General features: G+C 42.3%; 1 protein-coding gene across 2 annotated transcripts in view; it reads left to right on the top strand.

Moving 5' to 3' along the window:
• Positions 1 to 13,342: 13,342 nt before the first annotated feature.
• Positions 13,343 to 19,019, top strand: part of LOC121310026 (GTP-binding protein Rheb) — a 45,569-nt gene continuing 39,892 nt past the window's right edge. For both annotated transcript variants that reach the window (XM_041243239.1, XM_041243230.1), the window contains exon 1: positions 13,343 to 13,622. In XM_041243239.1, coding sequence (XP_041099173.1) covers positions 13,571 to 13,622 — 52 coding nt within the window. In that variant the 5' untranslated portion in view covers positions 13,343 to 13,570. The remainder of the gene's footprint in view (positions 13,623 to 19,019) is intronic.

The raw sequence follows: 19,019 nt of genomic DNA, 5'->3' as shown, positions 1-19,019 counted from the left end.
CTATAATGGGAATACATGTTGTAGATTTATTTATATATAGTCTGTATGTTACTGTATTTTTCAAGATTGAAAAAACTTCTACTGAAAATGACTGACGGTTTCATTTAGCTAAACTTCATCCACTTAGATTTTTCAGAGTTGGTGGAGGGTTTCTTAAGTTCAAGGTGTGCCTGTCTGTACATATTCATTTACTGAAAATACAGCAGTGTGCACATGTATTAGAACACCCCATTGCTTCTGTAGTTCAGCAGTGTGCACATGTATTACAACACCCCATTGCTTCTGTAGTTCAGCAGTGTGCACATGTATTACAACACCCCATTGCTTCTGTAGTTCAGCAGTGTGCACATGTATTACAACACCCCATTGCTTCTGTAGTTTTGATTTGTTGTGCATATTAAATCAAACCTCTAACAAGAAAAATATCAAAATAGGCAAATTAGTGATGGTCTAATTTAATTGATGACTTTAGTAGGACACACATGCAGTTCATTTTTGAAGTTTAAAATACATAACTAAAGCACAAAGTGGTCTAACATTTTCACACACAAGTGTTTCTGTTGTTTCTATATTGCTGATTACTGACCGAATTTTTTTTTTTTTTCACACCCTGAGGTTTTCATGAAGGTAGGTATATAAAGGATATAAATGACACATCTTGAGGTGTTTTAATAAATGTGCACACTACTGCAAGTAAATGAATTATGAATTCAACCCACTGCAGAACTTATAAATGCAAGTGGAAATGAAAGCCTGTGTGATGTCATGTAGAGGTTATTCTGTGAAAGGCTTTCAGGATTTAATGATCATGGAGATTTCAATGATGGGATCTGAGTTGGAGGAGGTTGTTTCCTGGGGGTGATGGGATCTGAGTTGAGGGAGGTTGGTACCTGTGGGTGATGAGATTTCAATGATGGGATCTGAATTGGAGAAGGTTGGTATCTGTGGGTGATGAGATTTCAATGATGGGATCTGAGTTGAGGGAGGTTGGTTCCTGGTGATTGATGAGATTTCAGTGATGGGATCTGAGTTGAGGGAGGTTGTTTCCTGGGGTTTGATGAGATTTAATGATGGGATCTGAGTTGAGGGAGGTTGGTTCCTGGGGGTGATGAGATTTCAATGATGGGATCTGAATTGGAGAAGGTTGGTATCTGTGGGTGATGAGATTTCAATGATGGGATCTGAGTTGAGGGAGGTTGGTTCCTGGTGATTGATGAGATTTCAGTGATGGGATCTGAGTTGGGGGAGGTTGGTTCCTGGGGGTGATGAGATTTCAGTGATGGGATCTGAGTTGGGGGAGGTTGGTTCCTGGGGGTTTGATGAGATTTCAGTGATGGGATCTGAGTTGGGGGAGGTTGGTTCCTGGTGTTTGATGAGATTTCAATGATGGGATCTGAGTTGGGGGAGGTTGGTTCCTGGTGATTGATGAGATTTCAATGATGGGATCTGAGTTGGGGGAGGTTGGTTCCTGGGGGTTTGATGAGATTTCAGTGATGGGATCTGAGTTGGGGGAGGTTGGTTCCTGGTGTTTGATGAGATTTCAATGATGGGATCTGAGTTGGGGGAGGTTGGTTCCTGGTGATTGATGAGATTTCAGTGATGGGATCTGAGTTGGGGGAGGTTGGTTCCTGGGGGTTTGATGAGATTTCAGTGATGGGATCTGAGTTGGGGGAGGTTGGTTCCTGGTGTTTGATGAGATTTCAATGATGGGATCCGAGTTGGGGGAGGTTGGTTCCTGGTGTTTGATGAGATTTCAATGATGGGATCTGAGTTGGAGGAGGTTGGTTCCTGGGGGTGATGAGATTTCAGTGATGGGATTTGAGTTGGGGGAGGTTGGTTCCTGGGGGTGATGGTTCCTGGGGGTGATGAGATTTCAATGATGGGATCTGAGTTGGGGGAGGTTGGTTCCTGGTGTTTGATGAGATTTCAATGATGGGATCTGAGTTGGAGGAGGTTGGTTCCTGGGGGTGATGAGATTTCAATGATGGGATCTGAGTTGGGGGAGGTTGGTTCCTGGGGGTGATGAGATTTCAATGATGGGATCTGAGTTGGGGGAGGTTGGTTCCTGGGGGTGATGAGATTTCAATGATGGGATCTGAGTTGGAGGAGGTTGGTTCCTGGTGTTTGATGAGATTTCAATGATGGGATCTGAGTTAGAGGAGGTTGGTTCCTGGGGGTGATGAGATTTCAATGATGGGATCTGAGTTGGGGGAGGTTGGTTCCTGGGGGTGATGAGATTTCAATGATGGGATCTGAGTTGGGGGAGGTTGGTTCCTGGGGGTGATGAGATTTCAATGATGGGATCTGAGTTTTATGAGGTTGGTTCCTGGTGTTTGATGAGATTTCAATGATGGGATCTGAGTTGGAGGAGGTTGGTTCCTGGGGGTGATGAGATTTCAGTGGTGGGATTTGAGTTGGGGGCAGTTGGTTCCTGGGGGTGATGAGATTTCAATGATGGGATCTGAGTTGGAGGAGGTTGGTTCCTGGAGGTGATGAGATTTCAGTGGTGGGATTTGAGTTGGGGGCAGTTGGTTCCTGGGGGTGATGAGATTTCAATGATGGGATCTGAGTTGAGGGAGGTTGGTTCCTGGGGGTGATGAGATTTCAGTGATGGGATTTGAGTTGGGGGCAGTTGGTTCCTGGGGGTGATGAGATTTCAATGATGGGATCTGAGTTTTATGAGGTTGGTTCCTGGGGGTGATGAGATTTCAATGATGGGATCTGAGTTTTATGAGGTTGGTTCCTGGTGTTTGATGAGATTTCAATGATGGGATCTGAGTTGAGGGAGGTTGGTTCCTGGGGGTGATGAGATTTCAATGATGGGATCTGAGTTGGGGGTGGTTAACATGGGGGTGATTTCACAGAGCCATCAGGTGTGCAGAGATTCCCCAGATGGAAATTAGGTGCACTTGAGTGACTGGTTAGCTATACTGTCTACAGGGTATATTATACTGTACATGGGGGAGGGTTGAGTTGCTGGTGGTGTCCACTGCAAAACTGGCCTGCTAAAGTATTAATAATAAATCAAATACAAATCCAGACATTCAATAACAAGCAGTAATGCTGGGTGTTGGTAATAAAACATGGTTAGGGCAGTGTTTAGCACAACTCAATGAGCCTGCACACTACAGTCTACGTTATGTCTGTCATACTGGTGTCTGCTTAGCGATTAGGGGAGGTGGAGGGATGGGTGAGTGTCTGGTTTAGTGATTGGGGGAGGTGGAAGGATGGGAATCAACTGGACGTCACAATGGGCGAGTGTCTGGTTTAGTCATAATCCTCAGATGGGTTAGTGGACGATTTAATGAGTTGGGGGCAGTCCTTCCCCCTGAACTAGTTCTACAGCTGAGTTAGAATAGATAACCCTGTGCCCTTCGAGCTGAGAAGACAAACCTCCTCCACTGTAGGATAATTGAGCAAATCTTCATTTCTCACTGGACTTCCTTGCACTTAGCAATCAGGGCAGCCTGCAGAAAAAAAGAACTGGAAGATAGCAGCCCAATCAGACACATTAATCAGCTTATACACTGCAAACATGCAGCCCAATCAGACACATTAATCAGCTTATACATTGCAAACACACATGCAGCCCAATCAGACACATTAATCAGTTTATACATTGCAAACACGCAGCCCAATCAGACACATTAATCAGCTTATACATTGCAAACACGCAGCCCAATCAGACACATTAATCAGCTTATACATTGCAAACACGCGGCCCAATCAGACACATTAATCAGCTTATACATTGCAAACACACATGCAGCCCAATCAGACACATTAATCAGCTTATACATTGCAAACACACATGCAGCCCAATCAGACACATTAATCAGCTTATACATTGCAAACACACATGCAGCCCAATCAGACACATTAATCAGCTTATACATTGCAAACACGCGGCCCAATCAGACACATTAATCAGCTTATACATTGCAAACACACATGCAGCCCAATCAGACACATTAATCAGCTTATACATTGCAAACACGCGGCCCAATCAGACACATTAATCAGCTTATACATTGCAAACACACATGCAGCCCAATCAGACACATTAATCAGCTTATACATTGCAAACACGCAGCCCAATCAGACACATTAATCAGCTTATACATTGCAAACACGCAGCCCAATCAGACACATTAATCAGCTTATACATTGCAAACACGCGGCCCAATCAGACACATTAATCAGCTTATACATTGCAAACACACATGCAGCCCAATCAGACACATTAATCAGCTTATACATTGCAAACACTCGGCCCAATCAGACACATTAATCAGCTTATACATTGCAAACACACATGCAGCCCAATCAGACACATTAATCAGCTTATACATTGCAAACACACATGCAGCCCAATCAGACACATTAATCAGCTTATACATTGCAAACACACATGCAGCCCAATCAGACACATTAATCAGCTTATACATTGCAAACACGCGGCCCAATCAGACACATTAATCAGCTTATACATTGCAAACACACATGCAGCCCAATCAGACACATTAATCAGCTTATACATTGCAAACACACATGCAGCCCAATCAGACACATTAATCAGCTTATACATTGCAAACACACATGCAGCCCAATCAGACACATTAATCAGCTTATACATTGCAAACACACATGCAGCCCAATCAGACACATTAATCAGCTTATACATTGCAAACAACATGCAGCCCAATCAGACACATTAATCAGCTTATACATTGCAAACACACAAGCAGCCCAATCAGACACATTAATCAGCTTATACATTGCAAAGAAGCAGCCCAATCAGACACATTAATCAGCTTATACATTGCAAACATGCAGCCCAGTCAGACACATTTAATCACCTTATACATTGCAAACACACGTGCTGTCCAATCAAACATATTAATCAGTTTATACATTGCAAACGCACAAGCAGCCCAATCAGACACATTAATCAGCTTATACATTGCAAACACGCGGCCCAATCAGACACATTAATCAGCTTATACATTGCAAACACACATGCAGCCCAATCAGACACATTAATCAGCTTATACATTGCAAACACTCGGCCCAATCAGACACATTAATCAGCTTATACATTGCAAACACACATGCAGCCCAATCAGACACATTAATCAGCTTATACATTGCAAACACTCGGCCCAATCAGACACATTAATCAGCTTATACATTGCAAACACACATGCAGCCCAATCGGACACATTAATCAGCTTATACATTGCAAACACACATGCAGCCCAATCAGACACATTAATCAGCTTATACATTGCAAAGAAGCAGCCCAATCAGACACATTAATCAGCTTATACATTGCAAACAAGCAGTCCAATCAGACACATTAATCAGTTTATACATTGCAAACACACATGCTGTCAAACCTGCATTAAGGAAAACTGAAAGGTCATTCCAGTGTAAAAAAGGCATATACTGACTCGCTCTACACAGTGTAACATGTAGTTTCATGTTTGGTTAGTTTTTCATTCTTCCAAAACTGAACTTCTAATCAGCAACCCAACCGCATGTATTCTATTTCCAAGCAGGGTAATACAATTACTTTAAGTCCTTCCTAGAAAACAGTGTTGTGCAATATGTATCGAGTTGACCTTGCATGCAAAGATAATCCTACTTTTAATGGCAGCACAGAAACCAGGACCAGAAGACACAGCTGGAAATGATGTGGAGATAGACTTAGGACAAAGGACAGGAGACAGTTCTGTACACAGATTGATGAGAATGTGTTGTTGAGGCTGAATCACTTGGATCCTTTAAGACCACGCTTGACAAAATATTGAGATAAGAACATAAGAACATAAGAAAGTTTACAAACGAGAGGAGGCCATTCGGCCCATCTTGCTCATTTGGTTGTTAGTAGCTTATTGATCCCAAAATCTCATCAAGCAGCTTCTTGAAGGATCCCAGGGTGTCAGCTTCAACAACATTACTGGGGAGTTGATTCCAGACCCTCACAATTCTCTGTGTAAAAAAGTGTCTCCTATTTTCTGTTCTGAATGCCCCTTTGTCTAATCTCCATTTGTGACCCCTGGTCCTTGTTTCTTTTTTCAGGCTGAAAAAGTCCCTTGGGTTGACACTGTCAATACCTTTTAGAATTTTGAATGAACCTCTGCCACTAGGAACCAGGTAAACATTGACTGACCCAATGGCCTCCTCTCGCTTGTAAACTCTCTTGTGTTCCTATTGTTTGTTGTTGTTTATTGAAGTAAGAATGTACACATCCACATTTTCTATTTTACATCGTCCCTGTAGTATACACTTTGCTGGAATTGTACCCAGGATTTGACCACTATTTTTTAAAAAATATGTTTTTTCATTATATTGCATATTTTCTGAAAACTAATACTGGTATATATAATTAATAAATGAAAGACAGCTTCATTGTATTGCCCTTATTCAAGCATCTCTGACATTGCAAGAAAGCAACCAACACTTTCATGAGCTTGTGTAGAAGGCTGTCTTTCAGGGGGTTGGGAGTTTGGATTTCAGTTAATATAACCAGCAAGCAGCCCCATTTTAGTGACAGGAAACAGTTTCCATTTCCATTGTTTCTCATCACACTAAATTAGTGTGGAAGATTTCTGAAAACAAACTGAAAAGGTCTCTTATTGACAGAGTGGTGAAATAACATGCACTAATTACACAGTGGCATGTTAGTGACACTGTGCTTTACAGTATGTCCTGTACCCCACCGCTAAAACATAAGGAGGCGGTGATATGGGCTGTTTTCTTCACATCTAAACCCTACTTTTATTATAGGACATGTTACAGAACTAGTAGCTGAGAGTACATGATAGGTTTTACATTGTACTACACAGAGACATCTAAATGCAAATCACTCAGTCGTTCCTAGTTTAAAAATAGAGGGGGTTATGCATAAAAATAGACAGCATTTCCCGATTGTCCCATTAATACACCGTGAAGGGTTTTTTTTTTTTTTCTGATTCAAAACCACAACCAGGATAAATATAGCCACAGTCTGTTTTACTGTCTTTTTTTTTTTTTGCTGATTGAAAATAACTGGCAAGTTTCCAGCAACCAATGAAATGGTGAACTTAAATGAACTCGTTCTGTTTCTAACGTCGACAGAGCTGAATGGGAATGTTTAATTTGTGGCAGAGATGGCTTGTGGGAATCAAACCGTTCTGAGAGAAGGGCTAAGAATGTAAAGACAACACTCTCCACTCAAGAAGAACTTCATATTGTTAGAGAAGAGGCTGTGACAAGTCCCTTTACTCTTTCCTACTGCTCTGTTCATCACACTGCCCCTTCCTATCTCCAATCCCTTGTGTCTCCTTATATTCCCTCCCTCCCATACTTGCCAACTTTTGAAAATACAAAATCGGGAGATTTTTTTGGGGCTTGCTGCTGGGGGTAGTGGTGTTGAATTAAGAGATATATATACTTATTTTTACTGTTTCCCCTGTAGAGGGAGCCAGTGAGCAAGCTGGCAGGGGCCGCTTGTTAGAGAACATTTACATAAGGTAATAATGCATTATAATTGGCAGTCTAAATTATCCACTCCTCGACGAAATTGGGAGACTTGTTATGCTTGTTACTCTCCTTCCTTCTGTGCTGCTCCTTCTCTTCACTCTCCTTCCTCCCGTGCTGCTCCTTCTCTCCTTCCTCCCGTGCTGCTCCTTCTCTCCTTCCTCCCGTGCTGCTCCTTCTCTTCACTCTCCTTCCTCTCGTGCTGCTCCTTCTCTTCACTCTCCTTCCTCCCGTGCTGCTCCTTCTCTTCACTCTCCTTCCTCCCGCGCTGCTCCTTCTCTTCACTCTCCTTCCTCCCGTGCTGCTCCTTCTCTTCACTCTCCTTCCTCTCGTGCTGCTCCTTCTCTCCTTCCTCCCGCGCTGCTCGTTCTCTCCTTCCTCCCGTGCTGCTCCTTCTCTTCACTCTCCTTCCTCCCGTGCTGCTCCTTCTCTTCACTCTCCTTCCTCCCGTGCTGCTCCTTCTCTTCACTCTCCTTCCTCCCGTGCTGCTCCGTCTCTCCTTCCTCCCGTGCTGCTCCTTCTCTTCACTCTCCTTCCTCCCGTGCTGCTCCTTCTCTTCACTCTCCTTCCTCCCGTGCTGCTCCTTCTCTTCACTCTCCTTCCTCCCATGCTGCTCCTTCTCTTCACTCTCCTTCCTCCCGCGCTGCTCCTTCTCTTCACTCTCCTTCCTCCCGTGCTGCTCCTTCTCTTCACTCTCCTTCCTCCCGTGCTGCTCCTTCTCTTCACTCTCCTTCCTCCCGCGCTGCTCCTTCTCTTCACTCTCCTTCCTCCCGTGCTGCTCCTTCTCTTCACTCTCCTTCCTCCCGCGCTGCTCCTTCTCTTCACTCTCCTTCCTCCCGCGCTGCTCCTTCTCTTCACTCTCCTTCCTCCCGTGCTGCTCCTTCTCTTCACTCTCCTTCCTCCCGTGCTGTTCCTTCTCTTCACTCTCCTTCCTCCAGTGCTGCTCCTTCTCTTCACTCTCCTTCCTCCCGTGCTGCTCCTTCTCTTCACTCTCCTTCCTCCCGTGCTGCTCCTTCTCTTCACTCTCCTTCCTCCCGTGCTGCTCCTTCTCTTCACTCTCCTTCCTCCCGTGCTGCTCCTTCTCTCCTTCCTCCCGTGCTGCTCCTTCTCTTCACTCTCCTTCCTCCCGTGCTGCTCCTTCTCTTCACTCTCCTTCCTCCCGCGCTGCTCCTTCTCTTCACTCTCCTTCCTCCCGTGCTGCTCCTTCTCTTCACTCTCCTTCCTCCCGCGCTGCTCCTTCTCTTCACTCTCCTTCCTCCCGTGCTGCTCCTTCTCTTCACTCTCCTTCCTCCCGCGCTGCTCCTTCTCTTCACTCTCCTTCCTCCCGCGCTGCTCCTTCTCTTCACTCTCCTTCCTCCCGTGCTGCTCCTTCTCTTCACTCTCCTTCCTCCCGCGCTGCTCCTTCTCTTCACTCTCCTTCCTCCCGTGCTGTTCCTTCTCTTCACTCTCCTTCCTCCAGTGCTGCTCCTTCTCTTCACTCTCCTTCCTCCCGTGCTGCTCCTTCTCTTCACTCTCCTTCCTCCAGTGCTGCTCCTTCTCTTCACTCTCCTTCCTCCCGTGCTGCTCCTTCTCTTCACTCTCCTTCCTCCTGTGCTGCTCCTTCTCTTCACTCCTTCCTCCAGTGCTGCTCGTTCTCTTCACCCTCCTTCCTCCAGTGCTGCTCCTTCTCTTCACTCTCCTTCGTCCAGTGCTGCTCCTTCTCTTCACTCTCCTTCCTCCCGTGCTGCTTTTTCTCTTCACTCTCCTTCCTCCAGTGCTGCTCGTTCTCTTCACCCTCCTTCCTCCAGTGCTCGCTCTTTCTCTTCCCTCGTCCCCCTGTAAAGGAACCAGGTTCTGGTTATCCTCATGGCTGTTCAGTCTTTTATTGCTTTCTGCCGTCTTCTCAAAACCCACTCATTCAATCTTTATTTGTAACTGCCTATTTAAATATCTTTTTGTGTTTTCTTTATTTATAATTATTTTGTATACATTGTAGTGATCCATGCATTTGTGTTTATGTACTGTATTCCCCGCTGTCTGTTTGTGTTTACATGCTGTGTGTTATTCCCGCCCTGTTGTATCCTGTCGTTGCTTTGTTTACCACCTGTTCTGTGTATTCCTGTGTATTGTGTAACCCACTGCCTGTTTGTCTTCCCTGGTCTGTTCCCGATTGATTGTTATTTGTCTGTCCTGACTGGCTGTTGTTCATCTGTTCTCATTGGTTCTGGTGTGCGGCTGAGGACAAATGGGATGTGTGTCAACTCCTGTACCCTGATCTGCGCAAGGGGCGGAGCTGAAGGTATAAGAAGGCGCTGCGGTGTCAAATGTGGTGGTGTTCCAGAATCAATCAATCAAGGAATGCAGTGAAGCTGACAGAGCAGTGGTGTCTAAGTGGGTGCTGAGCTAGCGTCCAAAATAAAGAATTATTGACATTGAAAAGAGCGTGTCTTCTAAAATGTAACAAAATTTTATATACAATGTAATAATAATATAATATCGAATTTTATTACAAGATTTAATACTCATTACTGTATGTTATATGATTTGGTAGGCTGGACTTCTTTGGCTTTACCAGGTTGAAGCACTGGTACATTCTGGTATATAAGGCTATTCAATGTAAGTTACCCTCTTATTTAAATGAATACATTATAGCTTCCTGTGGAAGGGTGGTGCGTTATTCACTTACAAGAGGAGACAGAAGGGTGAACTTGAAACACCGCACAGGTGTCCAGTTTTATTAGGTGTGTGTGCTTCCACTTTTTAGCCCGCAGAGGGTACTGTTGACCGTGGCCTGCCTACTAACGATGGTAGATAGAACCACAGTAATACTAAAGACTACGGTACACAGTTCAAAAGAATAATCTTTGCTCAATCAAGAATAATCAAAAACAGAAGGTGAAAGAAAAAAGGAAAATAAAACTACAAATAAAAGGTGCTGCACCGGCAGCGTTACCCTGGTCATCGCTACCCGCATGACCCGGGTCCCCGACCTACACTAGCGGCTCCCTCAGCCTGCTATAAACAATATTTATTTTATTGTTGTCACTGTAAGGAAGATGGAGTCACTACACTGCACACCGCTTGTTTCACAAAATGAATACATTCTGCCTGGAGAAGCACTCAACACATGCAGAATTAACAAGAAACAATAGAGGAGATTCATTATGTGTTTGAAAAAGAGTGCAATATAAATCTGGTGATATATTTTTATTATTGATATGGAGCAATGAACCTGCTGGAGCGCTGAACTAGTCCATTAGAGCCTTTTGTGCTGTGCTGTGCATCATCTGCTGGAGTGAAAAGAAAGGATCATTAAGTCAATCTTGCTATTAATCTATTTGATTTTTTTAAGTGACATTTGAAGGCAAGTAGTTTAGAAAGGAATAAATATATAAAACTACCAAGTCTATTCATAATGCCAAGCTGTTTAGAATGTCAGGCATTTCCATCTGTGGACTATTAGAAGCATGCACTGTAACAAAGTATCAAGCTAGACCGTTATTAGGTGGCACAGGTTGATACATTTAACCTGTGGCATTCTATCAATATCAGGACTGCCTGTGGGTTGTTAGGAGTATCAACTACAACAAAGTCAATCTAGGCATGAAGCAGGTCACAAACTTGTGTCATTCTGTCACTAATGTTTCCAAGTGGTAAGAACTATACAGTTAATGGTTGAGGGGCACATTTTTACACATTACCTTGCACTAGATGTAATCACTACTATTTTACAATGTATTTTTCCCCATTATATTTGCATAGTCCAACTGTTTAAACATTATATATAGCCTATGGGTTTTTTTGGAATAGATAATGATTATTTATTTGAAGTTGTTGAAGGGCAATGCTCTTAAAACTCATAAGTGAAAGAGCTGATATAGGCCTTTATTATATCTTTTTTACGTTTGATGGATGAATAGAATATGTTGAACTCCACCATTCCATTCATTGGATATGTTAATCCCCTGCACATGATTATATATTGATGGGCATTACATAAGCAAACGTCTTTTAATATTAACCTGTAATAAAGGAAAAGTCTGCTTTAATTAATGTTCATGTACCTATTTCAGTCCAATGCAATTTATTCATAGTGATAAAGAAATCAGCTTTTTAAAAACACCTGTTTCTTCAGAAAAACATCATGGTTTCTGGAGAGAATCACAAACTGCATTAACTTGTATTGCTGCACTAAGGGCTACTCTTCAATGAACTCATGATCCAGTTCTGCTGTACATCTTCATGTTAAACTGAGCATGACCTAAAAACTGGACTGGCATCTAAGCAGAATATTCAAAAACTGGGCTCAGTTCAGAAAAGCAGAACAGTCCAGAATTTGGGACATTATCTGAAAAGCAAAACAGCCCAGAATTTGGGACATTATCTGAAAAGCAGAACAGCACAGAATTTTGGGACATTATCTGAAAAGCAGAACAGCACAGAATTTTGGGACGTAGCCTGAGAACAGGGCAATCTATATGTAAAACTGTGATTACATTACATTAGAGATAAACTAATGAATCCTGTAACCAAAACAAGAGCGATCAGGTATTACCTAGCTTTTATAATACAAAACAGAAATAATAAAACAGAAATAAAATTACAGAACATAACAAACACAAAAAACTATTCCCCCTCTCTCAAGCCTTCTCACTCGTGTTCATGTCGTTATCCTCTGACAGACAAGGACCAATCAAAACGCAAGACTGTTGTGAGGTTCCATCCCAAACACCAGGCCTGTGTCATACCGCTGTTTTAACGGGCGCTGCATAGGGTTTTTTGTTTGTTTGTTTTGTTTTTTTACACCAATACTTTGTCAGTTTAACAGTTTCTATGCTTTTTTGATAGCCTCTTTGCAGCTTCTTTACTTCATGCTTGATGATCTTGCCTCTCATTTTCATGGCCTTAATAAGTTTGAAATCTGTCTCTTTGGCCACAATGTTCTTGCCCAGCTAGACAAAGACCATTTCTCATTGACTTCTGTCTTGACCGGCACTGTGTGGGACTTGAACAACGAAGTCAGAGAGCTGTGGTGGCTATTGCACAGTATATGCTATTGCACAGTACATGCTATTGCACAGTATATGCTATTGCACAGTACATGCTATTGCACAGTACATGCTATTGCACAGTACATGCTATTGTACAGTACAGGCTATTGCACAGTATATGCTATTGCACAGTACATGCTATTGCACAGTACATGCTATTGTACAGTACATGCTATTGTACAGTACAGGCTATTGCACAGTATATGCTATTGCACAGTACATGCTATTGCACAGTATATGCTATTGTACAGTACATGCTATTGTACAGTACAGGCTATTGCACAGTATATGCTATTGCACAGTACATGCTATTGCACAGTATATGCTATTGCACAGTACATGCTATTGAACAGTACATGCTATTGCACAGTACAGGCTATTGCACAGTACATGCTATTGCACAGTACATGTTATGCTGCAGTACAGTGCATGGTTAAACTATGCTTTAACAGGCTCTTCTTGTAGTGGATTAGAAAAGCTACACCCGAGAACACACTCCGACACTTCTCATTTTAAACACGCCGCCGCGCTCTACCAGGTATGCCAGGCAGAAGGGATACGCCCTTTTCTGAATGACAACAGAAAGCAATAGAAGCAGCACACGTAGCGTCAGCTTTCCCTAACCAATCACCGCCGCCTTGCTTGTCCACACCGTGGCTCCATACTGGTGGTGATTGGCGTCGACTTTAACCAACGGCTACTTCGTGAATAGAATTAGTACCGCCTTTTATTGGGTGCAGCCAACCGACACAAGGTTTCATGAATTATTAACTAGATTGTACTGGGGAGTGACGCAGGGATTACAGATTCTCGAGTAATTTCATGTAATTGTTGGAAAAAACGCAGAATAAATTTAGAGAAATTGTTTTATTCCTTCGATCGTGTCAGCATTCTCGTATTGTTATTCATGTAACGGTCTGAGGCAGAGTACAGTGAGCCTGCTCTCTCAGATTCTGCATGTTGTTATATTGGGGTGTACTATATTAATTTGATGCCGTGTCGTTGCTAGAAAAAAGATGCCGCAGCCGAAATCCCGTAAGATCGCCATCCTGGGGTACAGATCCGTGGGTGAGTATATATTTGAGATGGTGGGGAGACAGCTAAGTTGATGCACGAATTGGGGAAAAAATTACCAATGACAAGAAAGATTATAAAAGTGTTCCGCCTTGCTCCAGATTGATGACAGGCAGACAGTTGATGTTGTATTCAGTAGTACTGTAACACACAGCGGTGTGTGTACTGTCTGCGGTACAGTATGCTGTCGTGTCGTCGTGACTTTTCAAAACCAGACGGACATTCTCGCCCCTGCTGCATTTCATTTATACCTTTCAGCGCACGTTTGTTTCTAGAAAAAGAATTACATTTAAAATACTGTTGGGATGAGCGATACCTGTTCATTCTCCGCGGTGCTGCTAGGTGGTGATAGGTATGGAGAGTGAACTTTTTAATACGTTGCTGTTAGTAATACTATACCTTCAGAACACACACGAGAGAGGTTGCGTTTGAAAGGACGGGTGCTGCTGCATTTCATTGTGAGTATGTGAAGCTAGCTGCGGTTTACACAGTGTGTGTACAGCTCTGTGAGTCTGAGGAGTATGCACTGAAGACCGACGCGCTGCTAACTCCGATCTGCAAAGACAACGCGCTGCTGACTGTGTGAATTAACCGGCACTCGAGAGCGTGATGCATGGTACTATACAGCAGCTATACAGGAGCTCGGGAGCGACCGGCTCATAATGCTTTTTGATCTGTTTATTCATGAATGTGTTTATTTATTCGGTCGGGTGTTTTTCGATTTGAACTCTTGTATGATTGGGGCGGGGTTCAGCGTGAAGCTTTTTGAAGCAAGAATATAAAATACAGCTGGACTGTGATACCTGTGATGATCCTAGTCACACCTTGAGATCAGTGAATGCTGGTGCTGGTACCTGATGCTCATAGTCACACCTTGAGATCAGTGAATGCTGGTGCTGGTACCTGTGATGATCCTAGTCACACCTTGAGATCAGTGAATGCTGGTGCTGGTACCTGATGCTCTTAGTCACACCTTGAGATCAGTGAATGCTGGTGCTGGTACCTGATGCTCATAGTCACACCTTGAGATCAGTGAATGCTGGTACTGGTACCTGATGCTCATAGTCACACCTTGAGATCAGTGAATGCTGATGCTGGTACCTGATGCTCATAGTCACACCTTGAGATCAGTGAATGCTGATGCTGGTACCTGTGATGATCCTAGTCACACCTTGAGATCAGTGAATGCTGATGCTGGTACCTGATGCTCAGAGTCACACCTTGAGATCAGTGAATGCTGATGCTGGTACCTGTGATGCTCCGAGTCACACCTTGAGATCAGTGAATGCTGGTGCTGGTACCTGATGCTCCTAGTCACACCTTGAGATCAGTGAATGCTGATGCTGGTACCTGTGATGATCCTAGTCACACCTTGAGATCAGTGAATGCTGGTGCTGGTACCTGTGATGATCCTAGTCACACCTTGAGATCAGTGAATGCTGGTGCTGGTACCTGATGCTCCGAGTCACACTTTGAGATCAGTGAATGATAAGCTTTGGTAGTTCCTAGAAGTGATCTAGAATCAGCTGGGGCGAGGGGTTCTTCAGTGGCACTTCTCCCTGCTCTGGAACTGCGTCCCAAGTCATATCAGGAATGCTGGCACAGTCAAGTCTTTCAAAACAAGATTAAAAACAGATTTGGTTGCGTCAGCTTATTCTTGAGCTGGATGGATTGGCCAATGGCTTCTTATTTATTGTAAAGCTCCCTGTGATCCTCTTGAATGAAGAGCACTATATAAAAGCATATTGTATTGTATTGTACAGTTGTATAGTCTCAGAAAACCCCACAAGCAAAAAAAAAAAAAAAAAGGTAAAAGTTCATTCCCATTACTGAAATCATGAATACAATCTGCATGTTTTTTTTTTGGTTTTGTTTTACAGTAATGGAATAAAAAGTGTTTCTACTTTAGTACTTATGTACTGTATCTTGCTGTCTACATTGAGATATATTGTATAATACTTTATGCAAAGGTGCTGCATGCGACCTGACAACCCCTTTAATGCACCCCGCAGCATCTCTCCAATTGAACCTTGTACAGTTTGTGACCCGCAATTAACAGAGCAGCTACCAAGCACTTGATTTACAGCAGAGCATGCATGCAGGCAGGAGACCATAATACTGTCACTTAATAATACAGGAATATATTCGTACCCGTATCACATGAACACTAATGAGACTGACTGTGGCAGGCTGGCGAGTGGATAGAGGCTCAGAGACAGTCTGTAGTTCAAAAAAATAACTATTTTATTATAAATACACAAAATTAAAAGTGCACAAGGGCAAAATTAAGGGATTTAAACAAAAAAAAAAACAGTACAAAAAACAAACTTACAAAAAATAAAGGTTTCCAGGCTAGGCAATGCCTTCACTGGATGTAGAATTCACAAATCACAAAACCCCACAAACACCAACCTGCTTCCCCAGCTCCCTCCTCCCAAATGAGGAAGCAGAGGCCTCCTGTTATGTCAGGTGGCTGGGCGCTGATTGATCGTTAATTAAGTTAATCAACTAATCAACCCCAGCCACCTGAACGTAATAAACCCAGGCAGGTAGGAGAAATTAACCCCATCCCTGCCAATTTAAAAAGGGCAGAGCTTTGCTCTGCTACACTCACGCACTGGCTTCAACGTGCATGCCAGTTCTGAGATAGTGAACTCTGCTACTCAAGCAATGGCAGCAGCGAGACAAAACTGAAAAGTGCAAGAAGGGTTTCAAGCATTTCAAGACCAGGGGCAGAAACATGTTTTGTTATTGAGACGGAGGGCAGATGGTAATGACATTCTTCACAATATATTGAATAGATTGTTATAGTCCCTGACAGCATAAATAAATGCAAATGATTATATTTAACAATGTATTGAATTGGCTCTTACTGTCATTGGCATTGTTAGTAAATGCCAAGATTTTTTTTTCTTTATGTTTTCATTTGATTTTTATTAATAATAGTAATAGAGTAAAAGATTTGATGCTTTTCATTTCTTGAATTGAGTGTTATTGTCACTGGCAACAGGAATACATGCTAATACAGAGTTAATATTTTTAAAGTTATTGACAGAGGAGTAATAGGGAGTAAGTACAAATAAATGGTTTACATGTATTCAGTTTGTGATTTATTAAGCTGAAATGTTGAAATGGCTTGCAACACCAATACAGACCTGTCAACCCTTATTTGCTGGGACTCACACTGTTCCCTTTGAAGTAGGTGCCATAGCTCGTCTTTTAGGCTTGCTGTGTGATGAAAGTATCAATGGCAAGTGAGTGTGTTTCGCTGCCAAATCAGCCTCCTACACCTACAGCACAGTCAGAACCGCAGAGGCCAAGCGGGAATGTGATTGTGAAGCATGGCGTGGTTGTGTTTCCCTTTTAAAAGCAATTAGAAGAAGCTCTGTTTCACAGTCTGTCATTCTGCCAAGTTACACAGTGGGACAGCTGTATGCCTTTGTCTTATGTAGGTATTCACTTCAAACCAGGCAACTAAGAATTCAGTTTACAAAAGCTCCCTTATTTTGAAAACTCAATGTTGATAAGTTTGCAAATAAATGCACTTGAAAAAGGTGCTTGAAATTTGCAATCCATGCAGTTTGGTCACATTGCTATGCGGCCCTCTGCTCTGTAATCTTTAGGCACCCCTGCTGTATAGCATAGTATTGAATCCAATGTAAAAAAGAAAATAACATTTTATATTTAGTTGAATGCTTACACTATTAAAATGTGTGAATTATAATTCATACATAAAGCTTCAATTAATGTCTTTGCTTTTTTAACACACTGTGTTTTTGACAGGTAATTTCTACTCTATAAACTACACTTTGATTCCCACACAAATGCACTGAATATGATTTTTTTTCCAGCACAGATACTGTTGTAAATGTCAGTAGCTTCCAGAAGCAGCTGAATATGGGTACACATTCAGTAGAAGGTAGTTCTCGTTTGGCAAAGAGCTGCATTTACATAGGAATGGAGTGAACCTGTGTACCTGAAATTTGCCATTTTCCTGCATTGTTGTTTCTAATGTGTTATCACAATGCCTAAAATAGATACTTAACCAGAAGGTCAAAAGATACTGCCCCTGCAAAAGGATAGCCAGTAGATTTCCCATTCAATAGAATGTATTTTGCTTGCCTTTTATAATGCCCAATGTCTTTTTCTTGTTATTCAAAACTCATTTTGTGTTTCCGTTATTATGTCCTGGTGACTTTTGAAAAGCTCAGCGTGGCTAATGGTTACACAGTGGTGTACCAGCAAGAACACATCTTTGAGCCTTCCGTAGAGGCCATGAGAGTGTTTTTAAAAAGTTATCAGAATGAAATGACTGAGACAAGGAAGGATATGAAAAGTTATTCTAAACAACAAGACGCACTCGTTAGTTAAGATCATACCCGTTCCAAGTTGCTCTTTAAGTCAGGCAAGTCAGCAAAAGCTAATTTTGACTCGTAGAAAGGTGCTAACTTATGAGATTGGGAATACATTGGACCTTGTCTGATTCTTATTAATTATTCATGTCTGGAGATTGATCGTTTAAAAGCTAAAAGAGAGACTTCCATTCCAGGGATCGATGACCAAATGCTGCAATAATGATTATTCCACCAGGACTTGCATTAGAGGCCTCTAACTGGGAATGAAATACTGTATAGATCGCCATGGTATTTAAATGTAGAGGGGACTAGCAGAGGAAACTGGGATTGATTTCAGTTTCACCCAGCTAAGAATATTTGAAGTGATGTTGGATAGAGTGCTGCCGGATAGGGATTGCTACTGCATCCTTGCTGATACAGTATGTGAGTACATTCATTTTGCTTCCATCAGATGTGTAACTCTGGGGTTGAGCAAGCCATATTTTTGTAAAAAACATAGGACACCTTGAATGAATAAAGTCAAATAAAAAGAGATTGTCGTAAGGCAGAACGCAAATGGAGAGAAACAACATTACAAATACATTAAGATATTCTAAAGCCGTTTTTATCAAAGTATGATGAAGCCTTAAGGCCAGCAAGTTGTGCTTACTTCTCTAATCTTATTGATGAAAATAAGAACAATGCTGGAGTCCTTTTCTCTACAATCGATAGATGAGTAAACCCGTCTTCACCTGAAAATGGCATTATGGCTCATCTGTTATTGATGGAAAAATACTTCGTATTAAGGAACATATTTCACAGAATGATTCTGAGCTCTGTGTGCCATCTAAAACAATCAAATCAGAAATTAATTCCTTGTCTGTGATTAATTTACAAGATTTAAATAAAAGTTATGCAAATGAAATCTTGTACCAGTCTCTTGAAGGAGGTGTTTAGCAAGCTGTCCAATGATGTCCTTGATATAGTTAATAGTTCTTTGTCATCAGCTTGGTTCCCAGCTTCTTTAAAAACTGCCTTAGTGAAACCTTTACTCAAG

This window comes from Polyodon spathula, chromosome 3, assembly GCF_017654505.1.
Source record: "Polyodon spathula isolate WHYD16114869_AA chromosome 3, ASM1765450v1, whole genome shotgun sequence".
NCBI classification, from domain to species: domain Eukaryota; kingdom Metazoa; phylum Chordata; class Actinopteri; order Acipenseriformes; family Polyodontidae; genus Polyodon; species Polyodon spathula.
The sequence above is the reverse complement of the archived record's forward strand: the minus strand, read 5'-3'. Positions and strand labels throughout refer to the sequence as shown.